This window comes from Parasteatoda tepidariorum, chromosome 5, assembly GCF_043381705.1.
Source record: "Parasteatoda tepidariorum isolate YZ-2023 chromosome 5, CAS_Ptep_4.0, whole genome shotgun sequence".
NCBI lineage: Eukaryota > Metazoa > Arthropoda > Arachnida > Araneae > Theridiidae > Parasteatoda > Parasteatoda tepidariorum.
In genome coordinates this window covers 76,603,318-76,614,324 of record NC_092208.1, presented here as the reverse complement: position 1 = coordinate 76,614,324, position 11,007 = coordinate 76,603,318, and the positions used below count along the sequence as shown (strand labels likewise).

The following is an 11,007-nucleotide window of genomic DNA, read 5'->3' as shown; positions in this document are numbered from 1 at the left end:
TATCGGAATGAGCTTTTTAAACAAATGTGGTATTGTGCTTTCTATTTGGAATTAGTATTTAAATTTTTACCGCCCATTTAATTTTAAAATATGCAAAACCCTATTGAAAAAATAATTGAAATATATGCAATATGTTTGTGAGTGTTGTTTTAAAATAATGTTCTAAATTCTAAAGGATCTCTTATTAGTCAGTTTAATTTTGTAGTGCGTTTTTGTTAGTTGTTATCGCTTTGCCGTTCATACTACCGCATGATAAACTTGCATCTTGTTGAGTAACATGCAATTGAAGAAGAAAGAGGTAATTTCACTGAATAAATGCATTTGTTTGAAATTACTGGGTCGTTTTCTCTCACAGAAAAATAGAACAAAACTTCTTTGGATACCTGTAAATTTCTTTTGTTGATGATTAATTTCTTTCCCCTCCGAAATTTTTTTTCAAGTCCATTTAAATCTAAGTCTTGCTTGAAAATAACGTAATTAATAATAATGTGATTGTAATTAATAGTAATGTGATTGTTTTGAAAATTAATTAAAAAGAATCAGGCTAGTTTCAACTTTTTATAAAAATATTAAAATAGAATTTTTAAAAACTAATTTATTTCTTTTATTATGTGTAAAAACTTATGAAGCTACCAGAAAAATATTATTATCGTTGCTTTTTTATAAATGACCATTTTTAGGTACAAAAAATAGGGCATTTTTTTGCATATATGTAAAAAAAATTTCTATCTCCTAGAACAAAAAATCCCTTGGAGATTTTATTTAGAAGACTATCAACTTTTTTTTTGAACCAATATCTTAAAAGCAGTTGCATATGCTACTGAGTTAGGAATCAATGTAATTAAAATAGCAAATTTTTACAAATTTCTGCACTTCTCTTTACAAAAAAACATACATAAAAAAATTAAATTCTGCATTTTTCTCCTAATCTGTTGTTCAGAACACGTGTGCTATAATCATAAGCACTCGTGGAAAATTGTAGGCAATTATTTTGAAAACATGAGATATCGTGTTTAAGGTAACGTAAAATGTGGAGAAAAAATGATTTTGAGATAAATGCATTCAGAGACTTCACTGTTATCACCTTATTATTCCCTGTTATCACGTTACACGAAAATTGCTATAACTTAGTAAATAATTGGCGTACAAACAAAAGTAAGGTATTTTTAGAAAGCTGAGATTACAGGAATTCTAAATTTATAATAAACTCAATTTCGAAAATTTTGCCCAAAATCACTTTTTTGCACTAGCCAAGATACCTTAATTCTTGTTTTTCAATATGTAATTCTTGCTTGAAATATTGAATGTAAACTTAAAAATTTGAGAGTTTCTTGGGGAGGTAGTAAATGATAATTCAATTTTTTAAACGATTTTAATTGTCAAAATTATAGATTTTCTCCATCTTGGAGAGAAAAATTGGTATCTTCATTTCTTTTTCTATTTCAAGATTAAAAATCATATTTAATCCTACGGTATTTTTTATATTTCACCAGTATCTCTCTTTATGACATTTCACTGGAGGCTATAGAAATATTGGACGCACGGAAATGGTTTTTATCTTTTTTGGCAGGTTTTCAAGAATAAACGGAGAAAAAAAAGAAGAAAATATGTCTTTAGAAATCAAATCAGTACATTAATATTAGTATGAAAATTTTTTAAAGATGTTTACGTTATACTGATAATATGTAGCATGAGATTTCAAACATGTATTGCTCTTTAATTTGAATAATGCATTACTAATTAGTATTGCAAATTATTTTTTAATGTTTTATTAAAATTACTCTATTTTTAACCAAAATTATCGTTATGTGTTGATGTTTCATAAAGCTTTTAAGATATAATATAATGCAATCTTTTAAATAATCCATGATATGTGCTTAAAAATATATATAATGCACATGAAGAGCTATTTACAATTATGACATTTCGAATACGCTTGTCGATTTTGCATAGTCGCAAGTTTTTATTTTTGTACCCATATTTCTGTAATGTTTTATTGTACAGTGCTAAATAAAATGACCATTTTGAATAACTTTTGATCTGATGATCAGATCTTCGCATTCTAGGGCTCAAACTTAATGGTTCGAAAGGGTGACCTCAAATATGCTAATTAGTTACTACAGACGTTATTTTAAGTTACGACATCAAACACGAAAACGTATTTTCTCTGAAGAAAAATAACCTTTTTTTCAACGGATTTGGATTTCTGACATCCCAAATATAGGGGACAGCCGCAATCTGGGAAATATAGCCCCCCCCCCAATAGTTTCATCAGGGGAGTGTTCCAAAGTTTGAACCCAATAATGTTAATTTGAATTTTCGCGTATTTTGCCATATCTCGAGAACTTTTTAAGCGAATTGAAAAAATTTCGCCCAAAATTATAAAATTCGTTTATCCAAAGATAATTTTATGCAAAAAATAAATGTGAGTAAACATTTATTATTTTATTTAATTAGGATCGAGAAATTTCGAATTGTAAAATAAGCAATTTTTTATATACTTTTAAAGTATGTTAAACATACGAATTTTTTAAAATTCAACTTCTCAGGAACTATTCAACCTGTTTCGTTTAAATTTTATATTTTGCATTGCAACCTGTTTCGTTTAAATTTTATATTTTGCATTGCAAAATTACATTTGGATTTCTCTCCCATATTTTGGGGGTGAGAAATCCAAATCCGTTGGGGAAAAAATGTATGATTATTCAGAGAAAGTACGTTTTTGTACCTGATTTCATAACTTAAAATATCGTTTGCACTAATTAATTAGCATATTTGAGGTCATCCCCTGGAATTAGTAAGATTCAGTCCTAGAACGTGAAGATCCGATCATTATATCGAAAGTTATTCAGGTGGTCCGTTTTTTTTCGCCCTGTTCATTGCTAGCATTGATAAAGATTTATTAAACATGTAAGCATAACATTACATTTTGCGCTGTAGTTCTAATTTTTGTATTCATCATAAATAAAATAAATTCTTTATATCAAGGGCTTTGGGGGGATAACATAGTGCCAAATTTATAAGTCAAACTTATTCTAAATGTGGGATTTTCACCTCAATTTTTTTATCACTGTTTCTAGAATTTTTTCTATGCAAGAGCACAAAATATAGAAATATCTTATTTTAAATAACGTAATTTAATAGTGTAAAAATTATGAAGCAAATACAGTAAATTAATATTACATATTTGTCTTAGTTACTAAATTGAAATCTAACATGTCTGAATGATGATCATTAAGGCCTAAAATACTTTGTTAAATAGTTAGTATTTATTTTTCATTAGCTCATTTTATCCAAAAAATGTGACTACAGGTAAAGGTTATTGTTTTTTATTTATTACAAATTAAACAAATGAATGAGCAAATTCTGTAAGTAAAGGAACTGTTCGTCGTCTCTGAAGAATAGTGGACGAATCTATTCCATCCTCTCATAATTGATCATGCAGTTCCCCCTCCCCCGGTCTTCCAACTTCATTAATATTTTCCCCTCCTTTTCCTAAAAATGAGATCGAAAGAAATAAACGTGACTTTAATGGAAACTTCTATTAAAGTCACGTTTCAATATGTACAAATCACCGCTATTGCACTTGATTTGTTAAAATACATCTCATTAACTAGATCACAATGTTCTCCACATAAGAGCTGCTATCTGTCCTCATGAGAGCCATTTGGTGGCTTTCATGAGCCTATGTTATAAGCCTGAGCCGCTATCTTGCAAAACAGTTTAGCAGTTCATAAAAATACAATAAATTAATATTGTAATCGAAATTTTAGATAATTCTAAGGCAATTTGTGGAGATTTTAAAATACTGAACATTTCTTGAGATTACGGAACAAAAAGTTTTGTGGTTAATAAAGCATTTTATATAAGAGAATTAATTATTAGTTACGTTTTTTCTTTCTGACGTCACATGGAGCAAATGCAAAGTGTAGAATTTTTAAAATATTGAACGTTCCATTAAGATTAAGGAACAAAAAAATATATGCTTTATAAAAAGCATTTTATTTAAGTGAGTGAATTAGTTACCTTTTACTTTCCTTTTGACGTTACGTGGAGTGAATGCAACTTGTAGAATTATTAAAATATTGAACATTCCTATTAAGATTAAGGAACAAAAAAAATCTGTGCTTTATAAAGCAGTTTATTTAAGTGAGTGAATTAGTTACCTTTTTTTTTTCTTTTGACGTTACGAGGAGCGAATGCAACTTGTAGAATTTTTAAAATATTGAACATTCCTATTAAGGTTAAGGAACAAAAAAAAAAAAAAAAAATCTGTGCTTTATAAAGCATTTTATTCATGTGAGTGAATTAGTTACCTTTTTCTTTCCTTTTGACGTTACGTGGAGCGAATGAAACTTGTAGAATTTTTAAAATATTGAACATTCCTATTCAGATTAAGGAACAAAAAAATATGCGCTTTATAAAAAGCATTTAAGTGAGTGAATTAGTTACCTTTTTCTTTCCTTTTGACGTTACGTGGAGCGAATGCGACTTGTAGAATTTTTAAAATATTGAACATTCCTATTAAGATTAAGGAAGAAAAAAAAATCTGTGCTTTATAAAGCAGTTTATTCATGTGAGTGAATTAGTTACCTTTTTTCTTTCTTTTGACGTTACGTGAAGCAAATGCAACTTGTAGACTTTTGAAGCTGCTAACTTCCCTTAAGGTTAGGGAACAAAAAGTTCTGTGCGTGATGATTATTCTATAAAGCATTTTATTTTATTAAGTTAATTATTAGTTGCCTCCTTTCCTTTTGACGTCACGTGTAACAAATGCAACTTGTAGACGTTTAAGATATCTAACATTCTTTACGGTTTGCGAACAAAAAATTCTATGCTTGAAAATTATTTTATAAAACATTTTGCTTTCGTGAGTTACTTATTAGTTACTTTATTTCCTTCCGACCTTAATACAACTTGGTATTTTCTTTAAGTGAGTTAATTATTGGTAATCTTCTTTCCTCTGGACATTACGTGAAGAGCCGGGTGTCCACTGTTGCCAGAATGATTAAGTTTCGAATGATTAAGTACTGAGCAGGACCTTCGTGCAATGATGACCAATAAGCTGAATACTTGAGGGACCTCGTGTTATTCTTAACTTACATTAGCAAACCTTATAGATAATGTGTGACATTTTAATCGTATTTCAAACCTGAACTACATACAAGTAGATAACGTTTTTTCTCTCTTTTTTTTCAATTTGTATAAAATTGAATCTTCTATCAGAACACATATAATTTTTTTTTTCTCGCTAAGAGTTCTATTTTGTTTTGTTTATTGCAAGAAAAACAATTTTAAATGATTTGCAAAGTTATGTGATTAGTAAAACGTTTTATCAGCAAGATCAGTTATTTATGACTTTAAAAATGACTTTTATATATGATTACGGAAAATCGCTTTCATTAAAATATCGCTAGATATATAATTTTTCAGAAGTTTAAAAACGGCGTCGTTAAATTTAGAAAACTATCAATTTCTTTTTTTTTTTTTAATCATTAGCCGAACAAGTAAGTCGACATTCAGAAAAAAAAAAGTTTGAAAAATGATGCTGTCAGCCAAATATCTTTAAAATATTTCTTTCAGTTTTTAAAAGTATTTTATTTTTAAAGAGTAAAGATAAATTTTCCAATAAAATCACGAATTGTTTTATTTGCTGACCAAACGAAACTATTTTAAAACTTTGTGTTCTTAATTCACGTTTCATCAATTTCAATTTTCTTTTAAAAACAAAGAAAGAAAGTTATCGGTCGTATGTTGAAAGATAAATGGTTAAAGTTGGTAAATCGAAGTTATTATTGGAATTACCCCCTAGCTTAGACATTACACATTTCTAAATACGAATCCGAAAGGTTAGATGTAAGTAAAATTAATCTTTTTCGAATATTTTTATCTCGCTCAGTTATAAAGAACAGCAAAGAATACTTTTTATTTTTATTTTGTGTCCCCAAAAAACAAAATTGTTTATAGAAAAGTTTTTTACCCGGGGGCCCAAGGAAAAGATAACGTAGATTTTTGTTTATTTACTTTTTTTTCTTCGGATATCTATGTAGTACAGCTTGTTAAAATTATTTCTGAGAAAGATATAAAAGATAAAGAGAAAATAATATAAATTTGAATAAATGTATTTATAAAAGATTCTATTAAGTAAAAGTTGTTAAAAAACGTGTCCTATCATGCTTTAATGTAATTTACAGAGTTTTTTAATTAAATTTCTGAAGAAGAAAAAATTGTTTCAAATACAAAGTTGTGCGATTGTTCGTTTTTTCTAGAATAGTTCCATAATCTTCAAAGGTATTTTAAATAATAAATAATTGCTACTGCAGTATTGAGTGTTGTGTATCACGTGATTTCTGCATAGCTTGATAGCGTGATTTCTGCATACATACAATCGCTTTTACTCAATTGTAACATGGATCTGGCAACTGAAAAATGCCGTAAAAAACGTATCCGTTGTCACACCATAGTTTGAATTCAAAAAATGTTTCCAGATGGCTTTCCAAGATTCAATTTAATAATAAACAAAACATCACCATGAAATATTCTATGAGAAGAAACTAAATAGATGAAACGATATTTATGCCACATTATCTGTCTTACAGCAATTAGCTGTTAAAAAAGAAAAGTAATTGAACATGACGTCACCATGAAATATACTCTAAAAAGTTATGTTGTTGGTAATTAATTATTTTTGCTATTTTAATTGTTATTATTATTATTTTTAAAATGTGATAAATTAGGACATATTATTTACTGTTGTTTATCTAACATTTTTAATAAACTAGGTCTTATACTTTCAGCCAAAATTATATGCTGGTGAACTCCTAGACATGGTTGCCTCTCATTTTAGTCTGAAAGAGAAAGAATATTTCGGTCTTGCTTATGTGGACGACACGTACGTATAATTTCTGTTTACGTATTATACTTATTCCTTTGTTACTTCTCTTATAATACATGTTAAAATAGGTTCAACTGATATATATTTTCATAAAAATTTTAAACTATATATCGATTTAAATAATAAATAAAAAAACTGGAACAGCATATCTTAACTAACTACAGTATGATATATACATTTTATATGCATATTTGCTCCTACAGATATATTATAATATAATTTCAAAAAAGTACATACTACATTATTCTGAGTTATTTTTAAACTGACTCTTTTAATATGTGGCCTAAAAAAACATTGATTAGCCCAATATTATTGTTTTTATTATTTAAATAAAAATACATGAATAGTAATGACATGAATAATAAATATAATTTTTTTTATGTATATTTGCTTTTACTACTATACCCAAGTAGCACAGGGATATTGTAACAGCTTTAGTCTACATCGATCGACATTGTCAATATTGGCGAAAATCGACATTGTGTGTACGATATTGTACGATTACCGTCGATTTCACATTAAAAGTCTGTTTGTAAAACTTTTCATTTTTAACTTTATTGTGTTCTTAAATCAAAATTAATCATTTAAAAGACAAAAAAAAAAAAAGACGTCAAATTGTTATAATTCCAAAAATTAAATTAAAATATAAATTTAGAGATATCCGAAATGCTGAGAGACATCGAACGACGTTCCCCAACGTTTTTACAATATCGAACAATATTGTTTCGCGATATTGAATATACGTTATAAAAGGGATCCATTTTTATATAGTACAATGTTTCGCTACGATATTGTACAATTTTCAAAGCTAAGTTTTTACGATATCGTTTTTGTGAATTGTGCTACTTGGGTAATTATTCAGACTAAGTTTAATGTAATTTAAAAAATCTAAAACGTTACTGCATAATTCTGGATTATTTTTGAACTGGTTCTTTTCATATGAGGCTAAAAAACACAGTGATAAGCAAGAGGGATTCCCAATATTGTTGTTTTTATTATTTAAATAAAAATACATTTATAGCAATTATTGCTATTCTATAGCTTCTGTGCAATCTTTATTTAAAAGTAGACTTTATTTCTAATATAATAAAGCTTTTGTAACTTACAATGATGTTTAGAAACCAATTTAATATTATGCCTATTATAAAGGTTTATTAAATATTACTCAAGGCTAATATTATCATCCATATTCATTTCATCGTTGCTTAGATAAATAAAGTTATTACATGAATTCTTATTGTAAAATATTTGACTTAAGGACTATACGAACTATAATGGACTAACTTCAAGTTATTTAAGAAGGAAAATGTTTTGTTTGATATGCTACTTCTTTTTTTATTGTTACAATGCCTTTAAACTTCCATCGTAATTTAATTTGAATTTTAACTTATTTAATTTTATATTTATTTTAATTCTACTGTTTGTTGAATTTATTTTTTCTTATAATTAAAGTGGAGAATTAAGATTAAATGCATTTCTGATCTTTGGAACATTTGTTTGGGGTGACGATATATATGCTTTAGGTCAAACTGTGTGAAAAGTCCCTAATTAAGGGGTTTAGTATAACCTTTGAAAAGTGGGTAGTGAAATTGGGAAAATATTAAAGAAAAAAAGTAGGTAAAAGTGATTTTTTTTTTAAAGATAGAAAGTGAATAAAAGGATTTTGAATGACGGTCTTCAAATATATGGTAACTAAACATTTTCCTTTTTTCAATTTCTAGGTGTGTTATCTTTAAAAAAATCATTTGGGGTTTAAGTAACTGATTTCAATTTACTTTTATATCGATTATTTAAAAATTTAAATTGAAATCGGTTATTTAAAATTTTAAATAATTACTAAATTATAATTTAGTGTAGTTCAATCTTGTGCGTGGTCTTTAATTCCACCACTTCTCACAGCAGCTGCGCAACAATACCCAAACCATTTTGACTTGTGCATCGAAATTGTTTCCTAAAGATTTACGGAACTTCTAAAATTTCTCAAATTAAAAAAGTCCCTTACTTTTCCTATGTTTATTTATTCCCATATCTTCCGGTTTTTTTTATGTGTGTACACACTTTACTACCTGCTACTATATAAGGATACAGGATTCTGAATGGCATTCTTGTGTGAAGGGTGCATGTCCGAACAGCTGACTCCCGCATGGTACTTCCGTTACCTAGACAACCCTCCTTCACATCCTGCAATATTTGGGAATTACTTTCCTTTACGAGTTTCCTGTCATATATAGAATATGATCTTATCTCACTTGTTTTTCTAATAAGTTGAGGATATCGAAGATAGGGTATTAATATTTCACTTGGAGCGAAAATTTTTGCGTTTTAGGAAAATATTTTGAATGCTAGATGGACGTAATCGTCCATCAAGTTTAAGTTTTTACACTTTGAGCAGAATAAATATTTTTGATTGATAATTATGTAATGTTTATAGAACTTTTCAGCGTGGTAAGAGAAAAAATATCGACCAATCTTTAATATACTATAGTTCACATTTTTAATTAGGGGAAAAAAATATGTGGAGACTCTTATTTTTAAGGTTATCATAAGCATGAAATGTAGAAGTAAATTTCCCTTTCATTATATCGCTTGAAGTAGGCTTAGTTTTTTATGTCTGTGTCTCTTAAATATCATATTACTGCTTTATTAATAAAATGTTTATAGTTTTCATTTACTCTACTGTCTTATTATTTAATTGTCGCGACACTTAGCTCTAGCATGTGAAACTATAAAAAAAAAAGTATAGAAAAAGAAATTTTTTTTTTAAAAAATTTAAAATACATTTTAATTTACGGTACATGGTACATTTATTATTATTATTACCATTCATTTTATATACCATCGTTAAAAAAACAATTGAAGTAATAATTTAACAAGCTCGATCATCTTCATATATCAATGTCATATCTTAATATACTGATCCCTTTTAATTGCTGTAGTATTATTAGGATTATTTTCTACTGTAGAATATAATCCTTGCAATTTTTTTCCACCAAAGGGAATTCTTAAGTCAGGTAGCTGGATAACATTTCTATTCTAACACTTACTGAGATGTGTCTGCAATTTGGGACTATTTATGTCAACAGTCTGCATTGCCGTTGCAAGATAATTTGGAATTTTTTTTTAATACCAAAATTTTAACCTTTTTAGAGATATCAAAACTAAAGTTTCTTAAGTCTAGTCGCTGGAAAACATTCGAATCCTAACATTTAGTCCGCTTCGTGAAACAATTTATGTCAGCATACAGCGCTGCGGTTTCAAGATATTTTGTATTATTTTTATTCCAGAATTTTGAGCTTTTCAGAGATATGCCAACTGAAGTATCTCAAATTTACTTTTCTTTGATTATTTTAAATCGTTTACAGTTGATTAATTAATTGGCAATAGCAAAGAGAGTATGGGGAAACCAAATTGTTTCCGTTAGCAGCCAGAAGACACTGACAACTGATACATTGATGAAGATTAACTGATCTAGTTCAACCACATAAGTTGGATATCTCTACGGTTGACTATCATTACCAACACTTGCTGATTCGGGTCTGTACGTTTATTTAAAAAAAATACGCTTTGAGACTATAACATCATTTTATAATACTTCATTAAAAGAGTGAAGATTACAAATTATTTCAAGGCTAAAGTTTTATAAGGGATTTCATAATTAAAAATATGTTGTTAAAAGTGAAAAACAATTCAAAGATGCCTTTTTTGTAATTATTAGACACGCTATATTAGAAATCAACATGTTTTAAAATCATAAAATAAAATTATGGATATAGAAAATAAACTGAAAACAGTAAATATATGGTTATGGAATGAATAAAAGTTTAGTTTTAGTTAGAGCATTAAAGTAGATTTAATTAGAGCAATAATATTTATGAAGGACCTGGAGTAGTATGGTGCTAAGCCACATTTTTTCCAAGACGACATTTTTATATAGAATTGTACTTTGGTATTGTTTCAAGATAGGTATTTACGTGTACACAGTATTTTCGCTAGACAATATCTCAAAGTACAGAAACATCTTATTGACTGAATGGATGGAAATCGTGGTTTTTTTCTCATCAAAAACGCTCTCTTAGAAAGTTTAGTAAATGTGATTTATTACTTCATATTAA

The 11,007-nt window shown here is 27.8% G+C and overlaps 1 protein-coding gene across 14 annotated transcripts in view; it reads left to right on the top strand.

The window, feature by feature from the left end:
- The window catches only part of LOC107451338 (FERM domain-containing protein 4A), a 135,830-nt gene that overhangs the window by 95,813 nt on the left and 29,010 nt on the right, over window positions 1-11,007 (top strand). For all 14 annotated transcript variants that reach the window (XM_043051979.2, XM_071180635.1, XM_043051975.2 and 11 more), the window contains exon 3: window positions 6,798-6,892. In XM_043051979.2, the coding sequence (XP_042907913.1) occupies window positions 6,798-6,892 (95 nt within the window). The remainder of the gene's footprint in view (window positions 1-6,797; window positions 6,893-11,007) is intronic.